This window comes from Bombus pyrosoma, linkage group LG12, assembly GCF_014825855.1.
Source record: "Bombus pyrosoma isolate SC7728 linkage group LG12, ASM1482585v1, whole genome shotgun sequence".
In the NCBI taxonomy this organism is placed as follows: Eukaryota; Metazoa; Arthropoda; class Insecta; order Hymenoptera; family Apidae; genus Bombus; species Bombus pyrosoma.
The window spans coordinates 3,273,592-3,291,974 of record NC_057781.1 but is presented as its reverse complement, the minus strand read 5'-3'; the positions used below and the strand labels follow the sequence as shown (position 1 = coordinate 3,291,974).

Here is an 18,383-nt window from a genome sequence, read left to right as displayed (position 1 = left end):
GTATTATATAAGATTATTTAGAACTACACTATCAATACATGTTAACTTTTGTATCAAAGTTTTATTAAAAAATACATATAAATTGTAATGTATATAAGTAATGTAGTTCATAATATTTTATAGACACATAATTTAATAAATCACAATTACATATATAATAAAAAAACATGAAAATAATCCATACATAAAATTTAAACAATGATTAAATACAAAAATTTATGTTTCAACACGTGTGTATTGTAAATTTGAAAAAAAGACACAAAACATTAAAATGATTTTAGAATACCGCAAAATACATAATTCATACATTAGAGAATATTCTGAAATTAATACCAGGAATGATAAATAGCGAACTTCTTTACTAAAAGGAAAAGTAAAAACAAATAACTTGAAAGCTATATATAGAGAGGAACATTAATTGGAAATTGATGTCCAATAAAGCATTGTGAAAGAGACAGAAAATTCGTTTTTAATGTTCATTTTCAACGACAAAAGGATGTAAATCTATTTACAAAATGAACTGAAACACACACTAGTATATTAAATGACGTAAAACTGATTAAGGGTTTTAAAAATTGAATCCGCTCTGTGCAGCTTCAGTTGTTTTAAATTCCAACTGACCATCAGCTACTGTAGGTGTTGCCAATGTTGATTCCTGTGCCTCCTATAAAAAGAAATCTTTTTATGTGATATACAAGTACAGTTATTGGTAATTAAATACTAAATTTTTTTTAAATTTTCTTACAGGTTCTGAGAAGAAAGTATCTATCATTGCAGTAGCTTTTTGATATACTTGTTCTACTTCATGATGCTGTAAAGCTTCTAATTTATCCAAACCTCCAACTTCTTCTATCATAATGGCTACTCTATCAACTTCTCCCATTTTTTCTGCTGCACTGCAGATGTTACTTAAACCGTCAAGAACAACAATTATTGTTTTCCAATCTTTAGCTTCCAAAAGATTGCAAAATGGCCCAAGCACTCCCAACTGTACTAATTGGGCTAATTGTTGTACCGATCCACCTGATGTCAAATTTGTTACTGCCCACGCTGCCTCCTTCTGAGATTTAAAATCTCCCTACAAAATAAAATATATAATTATAATTAAATACATTATAATACTCCTAATAATTAATTAGTTAAAAAACATAATTTACTTACACACTCTAAAACATGTATCAAAGGTGGTAACAATGCAGCATTTATAACTTCTTGAATTTGTTCCATGTTTCCAGCAGTAATATTACTGATAGTCCATGCTGCCTCTTTAACAATATTGAGACGATGATGTTGTAGCAATAAACCCAAATATTGTAAACCACCTGCTTGTATTATTGCATCTGTTTGCGCATCATTGCCTGTAACTATATTTCCAACAGACCGAAGTGCTGGTGTTAAGACTGTCACTTCAGTTGAACCAAGTAATTGTACAAGTTTTGGAATAACCCCACAATCAACGACTGCTTGTATTTTATCATTAGGACCATCAGTAAGATATGAAAGAGCCCAGCAAGCATCAGCTATAGTGAAAAACTTGTTTATAGTTACAAGATTTAGATTTATATTTATAATTAAAAATGCAGTAAATGTTAAATAAAAATAATCAATTTACCAAGTATGTCTTTGTCACTATTGCTAAGTAAACGATTTAGCACTGGAAGAGCGGTTCTCACAACATCAAATGGAGGTGGAGGATTTTTATTACGACACAAATTTGATAATGTCCAAACAATGTTACGTGTAAATGTTATCTATAATGATAACAAACTTAATAATACTATTATACCTTCATTAAAATAAATATGTATATTGTACATACAGAAGTGTCAGGCTTAATTAACTCTAATAAAAGTGGCATAGCATCGGTTCCAAGAACAAGATCTCGAGCCACTGCTCCATCTCCAGCAATGTTTCCAAGTGCCCACACTGCTTGTTCAGCAACATTAGGTGATGCAGATTTAAGTAATGTAACCAATTTTGGTATAGCACCATGTTTAACAACAACAAGAGTTTGTTCTGATGTACCAGATGCTACATTCGTTAAAGCCCATGCTGCTTCAAATTGCAATGCAGTGCTACAAATATTTAATATAAATAATACTTTACACATACATTGAATAAGATTAAAACAAAATTATTATATATATATATATACTTGTGATGATAATCCAAAAATTCAACACATAGTGGAACAATTCCACGCTGTATCATATTATCTATAGGTGGACTTTTTTCCCGGCTTAACATTTTTCTACATGTTTGCGTTGCTTGAAGTCGAATTGTTTCATCCAAAGATTTCATGCCATTAACAATTTCATCTATAGATGAAAGAAGTGAATGATCACTTTCACTCACAGAGCTTTGTGATTCTTTTCCTATATTTAAATTTCGTCGTTTTAATAACTGTTCATCTTTCCTAGCTTTACGTAATTCCACTGATATTTCATTCCTTCTTCTACGTGCTTCCTATAATAGTAATTTGTACAACATTGCATAAAACAATAATTCAAAAATTCATTTTTACATATATGGAATATATTTGTTCATTAAAGAATGTAACATAATATTTTATATATTTTTATAAATTATATGTTTTATAAATATATAATTGACTTTAACTTACCTCATGTTTATAATTGAATTTAAAATTAGCTTTACGACTATGGCAATCAGCTTCTGGCGCAGGCATTTTCGTATCTTAAGCAAATTAGATCTAAATTTTCTTCTGTAAAAATATAAGTAGTATAAATCACTAATGTATGCAATTAAAAAATAGGATGTAACTTTTAATAAAATTCTACAATCTATAATTAAAAGAATATGAAGTTTGTTCTTTCCCACCTACTAATTACATACGTAATGACTTCGACGTAATTGCATGTAATGATTGTGATATCCTGTCAGATAGCCTAGTATAAATGCGAACACTGTATTATATTGCAAATCGCATTAAAATATTACGCTAAATATTTTAAATCTACGTTTCCTAACGGTTATTTACTATCTTTTTTCAGTTCTTCTCTACGTTATATGACATCTATCTATAGTGTAATTTTAAGTATATATTAAAGTTGAAAAATTTCACTTACTGAAAGTATGTCAATAAATATTAAGGTATGCAGAATAAAAGATGGTTTATCGAACACTTCATGAACCGATCGCGACCCGCGCGTTAAAGGTACAATGGCTGCTAAAGAATTTTCTTTGTACTTAGAACCTGTTGCTGTTAATCGAAGGACGTAAAAGAAGTTGTTTATACCTTCAACCAACTAGAACTTCCATCCGTGTATGACGAAATATCGTATTGAATCATGATTGGTGGTTGCAATTATGATGAAATGTGATTGGTTGTTCAATATTCAACGTTTAATTTTTAAATGAAAACAAACTAATCAAAATACCATTTACCTTCATGAATTTCATACTAATCTATATTATTAAAATAAAATAATCTATTTAACTTTTATAATCTTTTACTAATCTTTATGATACTTTTAAAAAATGAAGATGTAAATCGTACTTGAAAAATTAATCGTAACGGAACATTTTAGTAATATTTTAAATTTATGTTTTTTCATTGCCTTCTATTGTTTACTATTAAAATTAGAAAACGAGTTTTTTAAAATTACATTATTAGTATAATTTTAGTTTAATTATAATAATAGTTAAAGCAAGATTAAGTCAGTATTACACAAAATATACATTTACAGCATACATACTTATACGTAGATGATGATAGATAGATAAAAAGATAAAGAAATTCATATTACGAGCAATAAATAATTTGATTTCCATTTAATATATAAAGTTATTAATACACTGTACAAAGATTAATAAATATAAGACGTAATAAACATTACAAAAGAAATAACATTATAATATTACATATCTTACATAAACTTAGTAGATTCCTTTACTTTCCTTTATTTACAATATTATAAAATATTAAAATATTAAATATATATGCAAAAACATCTTATCACATGAGGTATATGTATATTTTAATTGTAAAAATTTCTATTTGGTTAATACTACATTGTGCCTTAAGTTAATTTTTTATTTCAGTTTATATTTTATATAATATAAAATAACAATATATAAGTTTGAACATTTTTGTTAAGTTAGAGATATTATTGTACGTTTTGCAAGCTTTTTCATGTGATACATGACTCCAGAGTTTTTCTGACAGCATCACGTGCATAGGGGATATAAGATAAGGAATACCAAGTCATTGCCAATGATTGAATAATTATAAACATAAGAGCCAACCCAGGATTCTTCAGCTAAAAATATGCATATTAATTGAGTTAAATGTTATTTTATATAGGGAATAATATTCATGTATAACAAACTTTATTATATTATACTTACATGCAAAGCTGCAAATAATGTCATTACAATTGCGATAAATACTAAAACAGTTGCCACGACTCTTGTTGGTGCAAACATCTTCTTAAACTGATTGAATGGACCCATCAAAAAGCATGTACTATGAATAAAATAAAAAATATTTTTCTTTTATCATAATTATATGATTATATTCAACTATAAATTTCATTGAAAACAAATATTATATGTAATTATAATAAAATAAAAGATTATTAGGAAAATGATTACACTGAATCTATGCTAATATAATTTTTGTAATTCTTGTTATACTATATTAACGAATTCACTGAATTATTTATTGTTGAGACCCTTTAAGTAAAGAAGCAGATTATAAAGAAAATGTATCATGTAAATACTTAGATAAAAATTTAATAATATTCGATTTTAATATATTATTCTACCTTGCTAATGAGATGATATTGCCTAATGTATAAAATACAGCAAATACTGTGAGTCCTTTGTGTAAAAATAAGGCGAAGGATCCAAGGAAGGAGCAGAGGATACCAACAATAAAGCAAATAGCAAAACCTTTTATTCGAGTAGACCAACTTAACGTAGATTGATCCATAACCTAAAAATAAAAATTTACACAATTTATCTTAAATTTAAAAATTCTTCAAGTGTTGATATATACAGTTATGTTGAAAAATATACACAACTTTGCATCCTGTTTTAATCTACAAGCTTACCAAAAAATCCGCATCTGTATTCCATTAAAAATTGTATGCATTCATAACAATAATTCCATATGAATAAAATAAAATTATATGTATACCAAAAAACTAATATTATTAATAATTATATAACTTTAATATGATATTAATTACCTGAGTAATAATACCACTTTCTTCATCGCATTGATCATTACCACTTAAAGCTCTTCTTAACTTATCCATCTTCTGTTTCAAATTAATTAACTATTATTTTTAAAAAATAACGCTTTTACTTTAATATTTTTAAATCAATACACTATCCTTTCATAAAATTAAAAACGATCTGTCTTTCGTAAATATGATTCATTTCAACATTCAACTATGATTATTATAACATAAATATTATTAAAATTAAAGAAATGATAATCTTGTACAAAATGTTGCAAAATTTTTCACGCGGGAATGAATAGTATACTATGCGCAACAGCTGTTCCCTATAAGCTCCACAATTGAATACATGCTTTATTTATCATAAAAATGCTCCTTCTATCTTGAATGTAAATACGTAGATATACAGGATGTCTTTAAAAGGTATTCAGTGATGCAACATAATAAATTTTTCAAGACCTATAAAATCGAAATTTTTTAACTATATAAACAATTAATTATTTTATTTATAGGTTGGGATGATAAGAAGTACATGATACATAAGTTTGGTTCGACTATGTATCAATCTTATTTGTATTGTGATACAATAAAGTAAATCACGAATTACATTTAACAGACTTGTACAATAAATTATTTTAATACAAAAAAATTCGATATACATAATACTTTTATATGTTTAAACTGTTAGTGTAAAATATAATTAAATCTTCAAATACTTAACATTCGTTTATATATATATACATATACATGTATAGTAAATATTTTTATCACATTTTAATAAATGTAACTGTTATAAAATTAAAAAGTATATAATAGTGATGTACAATTAGTATATGTACATTTTATTATGTAAATATTTTTTGGAACAAATGGATATTTTATGAACATGTAGATGAAATTCCATTTATGTAATTTGCTGCTTCTTCCTCTTCAATTTCTCTTAACACTGTTTGTATATCTGTGAGCGATAGGGATGCCTCTACCTAAAAAATTTTGTATATTTCTTATCATTCAAGATTTCAGTAGTCCCATAATAATAAAATATATAACTTACGTCAATGTAATTTAAAAGAATCAATGATGGACTTGTTGAACTATATTGAAATGGTTGTAATAAGTATTCAACACCTAAATGTTTAGCAAGTTTTTGCCATCCTTGTGTTTTGTCTAAAAGGGTAGATAATTCTTTTTTATGTTCATCATTTAACCAACTTGTTTGTAAATTTTCATCTTTTAATTCTAACTTTGTAGCAACTGAACACATTTTGCTTGTAGTTTCCCCAGGTTCATCATTAAAAAGCTGTAAAATCTTTATAAAAAATATATTTTTTATTAAAAACCTTACTATAACTGCGCATGATAATAAATTTTTAAATCAATATTTTCGCATATATATATATATATAAAATAATAATTACGTCTGGTTTATTCATAGCTAAATCAAATGATGACTGCCCTATAGTTCCTTCTATATTTTCGTCTTCTGAATCTACTTCGACTTTCACATTAATATGTGATTCGTTTTTTTCGTCCACCTATTGAAGAAATCAAATAAAGAATATTATATATCATCTGAAGCATCCGAAATTAGAATAAAATATTTTTACAGAAAAAAATAATATACATCATCTGACTTCCGATTATGATTTTGAATATGCGGATCTGCACCATGTTGTATTAGTAATGTACACAGTTCTTTTGCTCGTGTACCTGTATGTACAACTGCAGTATGCAAAGCAGTATTTCCACTAAAGTTTCTTTTATTCACAAGTATATTTGTCTATAATAGTAAAAATATTTAAATCAAAAATATATTATAATCATAATTAATAATTGTGTATTTATACTAAAATAATAAGTAACATGCCTTTTTGAGTAAATATTCAACTACATTTTTATGTCCACCTTCAACAGCTATATGTAATGCTGTTCGACCATAAGACATATCAGTATTATTTACATTTGCTCCGGCACGAATAAGTGAACATACTGCATCGTATGATCCTGCTTCAGCTGCAAGATGTAATGGCGTCCATCCAGCATCATTGTGTGCTTCAATGTCTATTCCTTTTTCAACTAGTAATACATCAACACACAACCCAGCATCGGGGACTAAAATATATAGCTGCATTAAAATGACTATTAATTGTAGGTATCTTAACATTTTGTTTTAAATCTCCTTTTCTAGAATTTTTTAAGCACTAGATTCTATTTTTATCTATCTTAAATAAATTATAGCAATTATGAAATACAAGACAAAAAATTATGATATAAAGAAATAGGAATTAATTTAGTTTACATATATTTCATATATGTATGTAATTGTATGTCAGTTTTACTTCTTAATAATTTAACATACTTTTTACTGCTGCATGTAGTGGAGAGAATCCATGCTCATCTGTTCGATTTGGATCAGCTCCAAGCATAAGTAATGCTTTTGCAGTTTCAGGTTGGTTTTGCAAAACAGCATAATGCAATGGGGTCTAAAAACAAGATATTATATCTATTAAATTATATTCAGTACATTTATAAATATCCTAATTTGCAATGTTAAAATCAATTTAAAATGAATGTAAATATTTTATAAATATTTTAAAAAGTATATTTACTTTTCCAGAACTATTTTGGCTATTAACCAGCGTCTTACAATCCTTATTAGTACATAATAACATTAACAGGTATTTGATAATATCACGTTGTCCATATCGAAGTGCTGCATGTAACGGCGAATCCCCATATGTTGATCGGTCTCTGAGTAGCTTTTGGACATGTTCTTTCACATTTTTTACATCCATTTTCATACATTGCATAATTTCAATAAGTATATTTTTAGCGAACATTACATCATCCTGGCACTAATAAAAGAATATTCACATTATTTATCAATCCAAAAATATCTTACAGATGACTATATATAGATTGAAAATAGAAGAAATATATACTTGTACAGTTGATAGGCCATCAGTGGTTAACATATTCTCTTCACTATTAACAAGGAATTTTAAATAATCTACAAAATGATGCAATTAAAATTTTTCAATAAATTCTATCTTAAGAAAGAAAAAGAGATTGCTTACTTACTGTCAAGATCCATATCTTTCAGAAAATCTTTGCACACTGGTGTTGGAGGACCTTCAGATAATAATTTTATTATTTCTTTAGATAATTCTCGACTGCTATTACTTAAGAGTTCTGATGTATTTTCATTTCCAATACAATTGGGACTTGATAGTATATGTGATAATTCTGAACTTCCAGAATGAGATATTCGTTGACGTTTCCTACCTAAATATTTATTACTGCCATTTTGAATGTACGATTAGAGTTGTGTCGGTTTATGTCAAAATCTTGTAAGTTTGTAACCACATATGTATGTTCAAGTACTTGCTATCCGACTTGATTACCTCCCAACCTGAATTTAACCCAAAGATACCTTTAGGTGTCTGACATAATTATGTGATTTTCAACTTCCAGGATCTTGACTCAACACGAACCTATCTTCAAGTGTCTGCACATCTCTTAATATTTATTTATTACCTATAATTCTATCACTTGGTTTGTAATAAAATTTTTTTGGTTCAGAACAACCTCCATCAGACGGCCGTTCTAACTGTATGAAAACTTCTTTTGTTGTTGTGATATTCTGATCTTTATATGGTGGTGTCCTATAAATAAATATATATATAAGCTATTATATATTTTATTTGTATGTCAAAAATTGAAGTAGCCTGTTCCTAATACACAACTTACCGAAATACAATAGCATATTGATGATGCACATCCAATTCTGAAAAACGTCCATATGCACTCCAAATTTCACAATCATCCTCATTTAATTCAAAAAATTTTATTTTAATATTTTCTACAACAAAAAATATTGTATTAAAAGTATTTGTATAAAATTATGTTACTGCTTTTTATATTTTGTAAATAAATAAACTAATTTAATAATTACTTTTTCCTACTTTTTCTACCAGTATGAATACTTCTTCTGCTCCCTCAACACTACTAGTGTGTTTATCAATTCTGCATATTTTAAGTTCTCCAGTTAATGCACTCTCTATCAAATTATAGATATTTTTTCAATTATTTTGCTTCTATAAGATGTATTTTTAAATATTCTATTATTTTTCACTTACTAAGATTATTAATAGCATGTGAATATACAGGTTCTGTTATTGGCCTCATAATTCCATGATCATCTAAGATGAATGCTTGAAAGCACAGTGCAACACTATTCAAATTCATACATTTTTGATAATTTTCAGCATCAACTTTAATCTTTAAAGTAAAATGTACGCTTAATTAAAAGCTTAGAAAAAATATGGGAGAGTATACTATATAGTATACATATATATTAATATAGTTAATATAAATGATAAGGTATTAAAATAATATACTTGTGCTTCCTCTCTAGTAGTAAGAACTGCCTTCATATTTTCAAGTTTCTTTTTCTCTAAAGCTTCGGCTTGCATCTTTTTTATAAGTTCATCTCTAATATGCCTTTTTCCTGTGTGTATAATTGCCATTCCATGGAATCTAGATATCATATAATGCTTGTGATATATAATACGAAATAGTAATAACATATCAGATTTTAATATATAATATAAAATTTACAAAAGATATAGTATGTAACACATGCAATATATAATACACTATATAACATACATTGCAGTATATCCAATTTCAGAAGATACTGTGATATGATGTGGATCATCATAATCATGACCACCATCTCTACGAATTAATTTATGAGCATGAGGAATTCTGTGACTTCCTTCATCAGATGTAACAAGTGTACACCGTATTATTGCAGACTCCAGGAAATTATTTAACTAAATGAAGTATTAGTGTTATTTATTTATTATTTAAATAATTTAAAAACTCAGAATGTCTGATCTTTTTTATCAATATCAGATAAACATTATAAGAATAGAATGACAGATATATACTTGTACTGTTGGTGCATTTTTGTGACGATTAATAGCACTATTTGATCCCACTAAACTTCCATGTGTTCCTACCATTTCTGATTTGTATCGAAATCTAAATTTTTCTATAGGTTGTTCCAAGATTGTTATAGATGGCTCTCCAATAACTTAAACAAAGCAATGATATATTTTCCAGTACCTTTGTGCAAAAAAAATAAAATCATATATCATAAAAAATATTGTACCTGTTGTATCATTTAATGTTAAAAATTCATTGCCCTGTAATGGTGATGATGTAGTAGACATAGGTGAATTGATGCTCGCTGTCGCTTGAGATCCACTAAGTGGACTATAAACACCTTGATTATTCATTGCTTGTAAATCTTAAAGAGAATAATATATGTATATGTAAATGAATATTTCTATGACATATGTACATATATATATTTCAAATAATCTATTATGTGAATTCACATTGAACATTTGTTTAAAGTACTGAAATTAAAAGTAAATTAACAATTACCACATTCATAAGAATAAAAGTCCAGATTTTCAGAAACTGGAACTGCGTAATTTTCGTAAACTTCAGGCATTATGCGTTATTAGAAAATTATCACACAACTAAATAAATATTCACTACTTCAAATATAATATTTATAAATATGACGATATTTATATTGGACAATACACAACTATATAAAAAAGTTTAAAAAAATAACAGAAGATTTAACAGTTCGGTACACCTCTCTAGATACTCACGTACTCACCAAACGTGAATATTTCTTATCTCAATTGTATATACCAATATAACCTTGATGTTAATGTAGGTTTTTCCCCGTTAAACAACCAATCATTCTTTAGAAATGGATTTTCCGTAAGAAAGGGCTGTAACAAGCAGTTAATAAACCTCACCTTATATTATGGTTTTATACGAATTTTATAAGTAATATTAGAAATTTTTAATATTTTGTATTTATTTACTAATTATGGAAAATGATTGTGTTTTTTTCTTCTTTATTCAATTTCATATATATACACATACAAAATTCTCACATGATATTAGCCGCTCCTGTAAAAACGTAATCAAATGTACTCGAAACTATATTTCATAAAATTGTCAAATGTCAATGGTGGGGATACCTTGTAAATACATGCGTATGTATGTATACGTATGAATTAGGAAGGCATGTTCATATAGTGTCAGACAAGGCATTAGTACACTTCAAGCACGTGTTTCATAGAGTAAAGTTTATAAATACTTTAAAGTAATTCAGAAACGATGTCTCTCAAGAGTGAAAAAATTGGTATAATTGGCAGGTAATAAAGACAAATAGATAAATAAAATGTAATTAATAATATTAATTATTTGTTACATATAGTTAGCTTTATTAATAACAAATGAATAATATAGTAATTTATATACAATTATATTCCATATAACTTGGTTTTAATATAATAAAATAATTTGCAACTAGTAATTATTTAAATACAAATTTCATCAGAATATTTCATGGAAAATATATTATCCTAATCCGTTTTATAATATTATATATTTAATATTTTTTGTATTTAATATGGTGTATACAGAGTGGATCAGGTAAATGGGAGCACCTAAATATATGTCTTATTTGTTGTCATATAAAAAAACATCTCAGAAAAAAGTTGCATTTTTTTGAAAAGCGCTTGTAATTACTAGAAATAGTTTTTTTAGTGATTATCTTTTACGTGATCTTAAAGTCACTGATATTATTTTGTTGATAATCCTATACTTATTTCTGGATATTTTTGTAGAATGTGAAAAAACAAATTTAATTTCAAACAATAATTTAAACAAATTTATAGAATCATAGCATTCCGATAATTTAGTTTTGAAATATTTGCGTTTAAATCTATTAAAATTTTACGCAATATCTCGGGTTACGCAATACGCTTTTATCTGTGGAGTAAAAACATTTAGTCTATCGCGATAAACGAACATCAGAGAACATGAAGGAAAGAATTATAACTGCAGGTACATCCATAATCCACAAGAATTAGAAAATATGCACGAAGAAATGCTTAAAAAATTCCAGTTACCATAGCAGCAAATCATGAATTGATGGTTATTTTTCAATTTACTCATTTCGGAACATTTATAGCCGAAATATCAATGAATTATGAAAGTATTTTCTAGTGATAATTAATGCTTACGTTTTGATGCGAATGTGTGACAAATATGTGCTGTGCAAATTGAAATGCCACATAATCAGAAACAAATATCTCAAAAATACATAATCCGAAGGATATGATTCTGTAGGTCGTGAACTTATTTTTTACGGTTTGTAAGAATATTCAAAAGTAAATATATTGTTAAAAGAATAATTACAAAAAAAACTATTTTCAGTATTACATGCGCTCCTTGAAACAGCACAACTTTCTTCTGAAAAGTTTTTTTATACGACAACAAATAATGCAGATATTTATAGTCTGTCCAACAAGACGAGGCAATAAAATTTGATTGCTGCGACGGTAGATGATCCCATTTAACTGGTTCATCATCTACAACTTATGAATTAAAAATATATATATATATATATTAATTAAAAATATATTAATTAAAAATATATAAAATCTTTTTAACGAATATACAAAACTATATTGTTAATAATAGTTGTTTACGTAAGAAACTAGAAGATTGCATTTATCTACAAAATATTTTTAAATTATAGTTCATAAACAATTTAGAAATCATAGTGCTGATTCTCTGAATTAAATCTTCTTTGATAAGATAATATTATAAGAATTTAATGATAAACAGTAAAGGATTACATACGCTTCTTGATATAACAATATGTAGCTACATATATATAATTTATCATTATGTAAATATCAAATATAATATAATATTTTATAATATAATATTATATAATATTTCATAGAATATAATAGAATATAATATTTCACTAACACAATGAAAAATAACAAATTATAAGATTAGAAAATATATTAATATTGGGAATACCGAATTTTCTTAAACTATTTATTTTAGTGGTCTAATCGGTCGCAGTTGGGCGATGCTTTTTGCTAGTGTAGGGTACGAAGTAATTATTTATGACATTGTAAAAGAACAAATCAATCGTGCTCTCGAAGATATTCACCAGCAATTGAAGCGTCTTGAAAGTAGCAGTCTTTTGAGAGGTTCACTTACTGCGGATCAGCAAATTAAATTAATTAAAGGTTCGCACTTATGTTTGTGGGTAATATATATGTCGAATTATTATTAGAGTTTTGTGTCGAATCATCATTTGAATTGTGGGCGCGTATCAATTTTTCATTTGGATTTACCATTGTTTAACTTAAGCTTTTAACAATATTCTTGGGTTCAAACGAATCCACGGTCAACGGGAAACTCTTTGTACAATAGTTTATATTTTCTCTGTATCGCAAATTACGTTAGCTGTATCGCGTGGTATCTTCTAAACTGACTCCCCGATATCCGTAAACTCTCCAAGGAGATCACAATAAAAGACTGCCTGGATCTCATTTGTCAATTACATATTGATTAGGAATATCAACAAAATTCCAGGCGCCGTTGCTAGGCAGTCCTGCATAGAGCCGACATTGCTCCTGGCCGGGGCTTGTCCGTTAATACAGCGTGTCCCTCAATATCGGTACTTCTTCTGTCAGGTTAAACGTTCATCCCGTTACCGTGGCTACGTTCAGCGACCAGTTGCGTCACCTCGAGCCCAAGTATTCCAAAAGAAATGCTCGATGTCTCTACATCTCCGACATATATATATTCATAGAATTGATATTCGAATAAATATAACTGTAACGTATTATTGAGATCAATTTAATTAATTATTGACAGGATCGTCTAACTTAACGGAAGTTGTAGAAGGAGCTAAATTTATACAAGAATGCGTTCCCGAAAATTTACCATTAAAACTTAAGATTTACAACGAGCTTGACAACTTAGTTGATAATAAAGTAATTTTATCTTCTTCAACGTCTACTTTCCGTCCATCTTTATTTAGCGAAAAGTTAAAACATCGTGAACAAATTATTGTATCACATCCAGTATGTATGCTTTTCTATTATATATGTATATAAAATAAAATAAATATGTATTATATTTATCTTAAAACATTTCCTGCAATAACTAAAGATATATATTGTTCCAAATATAGGTAAATCCTCCATACTATGTGCCACTTGTAGAAATTGTGCCAGCTCCTTGGACGCGTGCTGAGATACCAGTACAAACAAAAGCTATTATGACTGAAATAGGCCAAACGCCTGTTGTATTTTCTAGAGAAATTGATGGTTTTGCACTTAACCGAATACAGTATGTACTTTTTTTATAATATATTAACTTATTATTAATCTTTATATATTTATCAAAAAAATTCGGTTAGATATGCAATTTTGAATGAAGCGTGGAGACTAGTAGCCGATGGAATTTTAAGTGCAAAAGATATGGACGCAGTCATGAGCGAAGGGCTTGGAATGCGATATGCATTTCTCGGTGCTTTTGAAGCAGCACATTTAAATGCTGAAGGTAAAATTTTTTATTATTCAGCAAACAAAATTAATTTTGTAATTAATTTTTGTAAAACAAATTTAGCAGCAAAGCTATTCCTCGATTTAGTTCCTCATGTAATGTTTTTTCGTGGATAAAAATCGTGTAAATGAAATGTACGATAAAAGTACGATAAAAATAGATACCTCGTAAAGTGACAAGGAGATTGTATGAAAGTACCATGTAAACAAAGACATAATTTAGTGCGTGCAAGAAGTGCTGCATAAATTGAGAGCTGGTTGTAATTTTAATGGCAATAAGTAATGCAGTAAATCACTTCATTTCAGGCATGAAAAAGTACTGTGAAACGTACAAAAATTCAATTTATGATGTAAGTATGACATTCGGTCCAGTTCCAAAATTTGAAGGTGAGATGGCAGAAAAGATTAGCAATGAATTAAATGAGATGTGTCCGCTAAAAAAGCTTCAAGAAAGACGTGCATGGAGAGATGAAGCTTTGACCAAGTTATCTTTATTAAAGAAAGAATTGAATAATAACAAATAAAAATATTCCTAGCATAGCAACATATGTTAAAACTGAGCTTGTTGTTTATTAACTAATAAAGTAAAATGAGTACTGTGTGTTTAAAAGCTAATTCGTGTTATTCGTTTTTTATTAATACCTGTTAATATATAAATACATATTAAAATAATAGAATGTGTATAATATATAATACTATATAAAATAACAGTATAAAATAGTAAAATAGTAGAATAAATAAAAGAATTTATAGTTTTCAACTCTAATACTATAATAATAATTGATATGTATTTATCCGGTAGATATGTATTTATCATACTATGCATAGCATGTATGCGTAGCATATGCTAGCATGGAACCAAACAGAGCAGATCCCTAACTTTATAGGTTCTTGTATATGCTAGCGCAGAAGTTCAGTATTTGTCCGTATGATGGAGCACCTGTATTGTAGCACATTTAGAACATGGGCGCAAGTACTCTCATTTCCTTTTTTGTCATATAAACAGGTCTCGTCGGATTAGATCATAATTAGGCACAGATCTGGAAATTCCAGTGGAGTGGTAAGGACTTAAGATAATCTTACGCATCGGAAAATATTTCTGAAATAAGGCCCTTCAATCGATTTGTTAGGTTTTGTTATGCAGCGTCACTTGTGTCTGCAACTTGCAATATGATCGATTTTTCAGCTGAACTTTATCCTATTATATAAATCAACACACAAGTGAAATTTATTCCAAATACACTGAAAAAATTTATGAGCAGTAGTTTGATTTACATTCTTTGCTTTCGGTGGTAAGGATAGCGAAGGTGGCGTTAAATGCAAAAGTCTAAGAAATCCTTTGCAGCGCTATGACCAGCGGCCAATTTCTAAAGCACTTACGACCGTACGCAGAATGATGTCCGGTGTTGTCGCCATATTGATCTTTTTTAGCTTCATTCGACAGATGCTTACTTTATGTTTTTGACAATTTTTGGTATAGAAGTGTCCAGACTGATAACTCTGGTTTAGATTAGTATATGTATGTGACCCTAACTATGGCTACTTCAAACTGTATGGATGATATCAAATATATTTATCAATTGCCATTTTTTACACGATCGGAGATTTGTAAAATACTTAATCAAAATGATAAGTGGGAAGAACTTGCTGGTAAGTTCCAATAATATAATTCTAATAATTAAAATTGTATTTAGTATAATTTAGCAATACTTCATAAAAGATTCTAGTAAAAAGTTTAACATTAAATGGAAATTAATTTAGGTACATGGATGAAATATGATGTATTGACAATACAGAGTTTGCGAAAAGAAAAAAATCCAACAGATGAATTACTAACAATGTGGGGTCACTATAATCATACAATATTGGAATTGTTTGTGCTATTATCTAGAATGCAGCATTATCAATCTATGGTACCACTGAAATCATTTGTCGAAGAGAAATTTCATAAATTACTTTATGACGGAGAAGGAAATCTCCATAGAATACTTAGCAAACGCTCAAATAAAAACACAAAAGATTTAAAGATTGGAACACAGAATTTTAATCAAATTGCACCACCAGAACCAAATGTGCCAAAGATTATTGTAGAGAAAAATACTAGGGAGGAATCCCATAAAATTTTAAATCGACCTATGCAAGCCTTGCATATTGGAGTTGTTCCAAGTAATTCTAATAACTTACTTGTTGCTTCTCTAGCAGCAGCAAATCCTGCACTAGGTTCTTTACAACGTACTCCAACTAGTGGAAGAAAAGATAATGATGCTATCATTTTCTCAGCAGAAGCAGCTATACCCCATGTTCCTTATAATGAACTAAGTATAGCTACCAATGAATGGAACTTATATAATATATTAGGGAGAGGTGGCTTTGGGACTGTGTATAGAGGTAATCAGGATAGAAGCAATAAATTTCTTAATATATATTAATTTCATCTAAATAAACTATTATATCTTTGTTATATAGGCACATGGAAAAATACAGCTGTAGCTATTAAGAAAATAGAAAAAAGAGGGGCAGATTCTGATGAAAGTCATCTACTTCAACTTCAACAGTCCTTTAGAGAAATTAAAATTTTAAATGCTTGTAGGCATGAAAATATATTACCACTGTATGCTTATAGTTTAGATGGCAAACTACCTTGTATTGTTTATCAGCTTATGAAAAATGGATCTTTAGAAGACCGGTTATTGTTAAAACAGAAAAGTCAACCATTATCTTGGATCCAGCGTCATGAAATAGCTAAAGGAGCTGCATGTGGTTTACAATATTTACACACAGTCGGAGAAAAGCCCTTGATACATGGTGATATAAAAAGTGCTAATATTTTGCTTGATAAAAATTTGGAACCTAGAATTGGTGATTTTGGTTTAGCGAGAGAGGGTCCTGAAAGAGATTCTATGGAAGTAAGTTCTGTTCTAATGATAATATTATTGAAAAAATGTATGAAATATCTTGTTATTTATTATCATTATTATTTGTTTTATTATTATTTTCATTTTAGGTAAGCAAAATTCACGGCACTAGACCATATCTCCCAGAAGAATTTTTACATGGACGAAAATTATCTACCAAAGTCGATACATACAGCTATGGTATAGTTTTGTTTGAACTAGCTACTGGTTTACCAGCTTATGATAAATCTAGGTTGGGCAATAGGTTTTTAAAAGATTTTATTGACAATTGGGAAGACAAAGATCTTCCTTTGCTAATAGATAAAAAAGCAGGTGAGAAAGACAAACAGGTTTACAACAACCTAATGATTTTGGGAAAGTGGTGTACTAATCGTATGGCACAAAATAGACCTGAAATGAATTATGTATTCAAGAAACTAAATGATTTATAATTCGATCAGGTTTTTATTTTTTATGTAAATATTATGAGAATTTTACATGTTTCGATGTGAATATCTCGTAAATTGTATATATTTAACATTATAGTATAGAAATTGGCAATATATAATGTTTAAGATATGTAACTTTCTCATAGAATTGTAATATACAATTTATAATTTTGTTACAATATAAACATGTGCATGTAACAGATTATTACCAATTCCTAAGGAATTTTTGTAATTGTATGCTGTGTAATACTTTTGTTATAATTATATTAATATTTTTATTCTGTTATGAAAATATATATATATTTTTATATAGATTTTATATGTAATAATATTTTTAAAGGAAATAAAATTTTG

At 28.0% G+C, this 18,383-nt stretch overlaps 5 protein-coding genes across 8 annotated transcripts; 2 read left to right on the top strand and 3 right to left on the bottom strand.

The window, feature by feature from the left end:
- Positions 1-462: 462 nt before the first annotated feature.
- LOC122573477 (importin subunit alpha) lies at positions 463-3,249 on the bottom strand. 2 transcript variants are annotated; one of them, XM_043739876.1, is made up of 9 exons: positions 3,090-3,245; positions 2,842-2,909; positions 2,624-2,725; positions 2,156-2,466; positions 1,820-2,075; positions 1,613-1,751; positions 1,162-1,520; positions 746-1,078; positions 463-664 (listed from the first exon to the last, which is right to left on the bottom strand). In XM_043739876.1, the coding sequence occupies exons 3-9, from the start codon at positions 2,687-2,689 to the stop codon at positions 569-571; spliced, it is 1,560 nt and encodes a 519-aa protein (XP_043595811.1). In that variant the 5' UTR covers positions 2,690-2,725; positions 2,842-2,909; positions 3,090-3,245; the 3' UTR covers positions 463-568. The 2 variants fall into 2 exon arrangements, with proteins under 2 accessions (XP_043595811.1, XP_043595810.1); XM_043739875.1 differs by lacking the exon at positions 2,842-2,909 and having other exon boundaries at positions 3,090-3,249.
- Positions 3,250-4,035: 786 nt separating this feature from the next.
- On the bottom strand, positions 4,036-5,592 carry LOC122573402 (vesicle transport protein SFT2B). The gene is made up of 4 exons (XM_043739704.1): positions 5,217-5,592; positions 4,791-4,960; positions 4,372-4,489; positions 4,036-4,283 (listed from the first exon to the last, which is right to left on the bottom strand). Exons 1-4 carry the CDS (start codon positions 5,283-5,285, stop codon positions 4,155-4,157), a joined length of 486 nt encoding a protein of 161 aa, XP_043595639.1. The 5' UTR covers positions 5,286-5,592; the 3' UTR covers positions 4,036-4,154.
- Positions 5,593-6,018: 426 nt separating this feature from the next.
- On the bottom strand, positions 6,019-10,947 carry LOC122573398 (nuclear factor NF-kappa-B p110 subunit). Its single transcript, XM_043739699.1, has 18 exons — positions 10,668-10,947; positions 10,390-10,527; positions 10,166-10,311; positions 9,882-10,048; positions 9,611-9,749; positions 9,350-9,491; positions 9,166-9,270; positions 8,961-9,072; positions 8,748-8,875; positions 8,292-8,495; positions 8,153-8,220; positions 7,820-8,065; positions 7,570-7,693; positions 7,078-7,322; positions 6,835-6,990; positions 6,629-6,745; positions 6,265-6,519; positions 6,019-6,193 (listed from the first exon to the last, which is right to left on the bottom strand). The coding sequence occupies exons 1-18, from the start codon at positions 10,735-10,737 to the stop codon at positions 6,089-6,091; spliced, it is 2,667 nt and encodes an 888-aa protein (XP_043595634.1). The 5' UTR covers positions 10,738-10,947; the 3' UTR covers positions 6,019-6,088.
- A 359-nt stretch (positions 10,948-11,306) lies between these two features.
- On the top strand, positions 11,307-15,301 carry LOC122573401 (lambda-crystallin homolog). Its single transcript, XM_043739703.1, has 6 exons — positions 11,307-11,461; positions 13,173-13,360; positions 13,995-14,203; positions 14,314-14,471; positions 14,542-14,684; positions 14,993-15,301. The coding sequence occupies exons 1-6, from the start codon at positions 11,424-11,426 to the stop codon at positions 15,208-15,210; spliced, it is 954 nt and encodes a 317-aa protein (XP_043595638.1). The 5' UTR covers positions 11,307-11,423; the 3' UTR covers positions 15,211-15,301.
- A 132-nt stretch (positions 15,302-15,433) lies between these two features.
- Positions 15,434-18,361, top strand: LOC122573399 (serine/threonine-protein kinase pelle). Of its 3 annotated transcripts, none has more exons than XM_043739702.1 (5): positions 15,434-15,746; positions 16,167-16,336; positions 16,448-17,074; positions 17,153-17,592; positions 17,691-18,361. In XM_043739702.1, the coding sequence occupies exons 2-5, from the start codon at positions 16,204-16,206 to the stop codon at positions 18,030-18,032; spliced, it is 1,542 nt and encodes a 513-aa protein (XP_043595637.1). In that variant the 5' UTR covers positions 15,434-15,746; positions 16,167-16,203; the 3' UTR covers positions 18,033-18,361. The 3 variants fall into 3 exon arrangements, with proteins under 3 accessions (XP_043595637.1, XP_043595636.1, XP_043595635.1); XM_043739701.1 differs by having other exon boundaries at positions 16,118-16,336; XM_043739700.1 differs by having other exon boundaries at positions 15,435-15,746; positions 15,817-16,336; positions 17,691-18,360.
- The last annotated feature ends 22 nt before the right edge of the window (positions 18,362-18,383 follow it).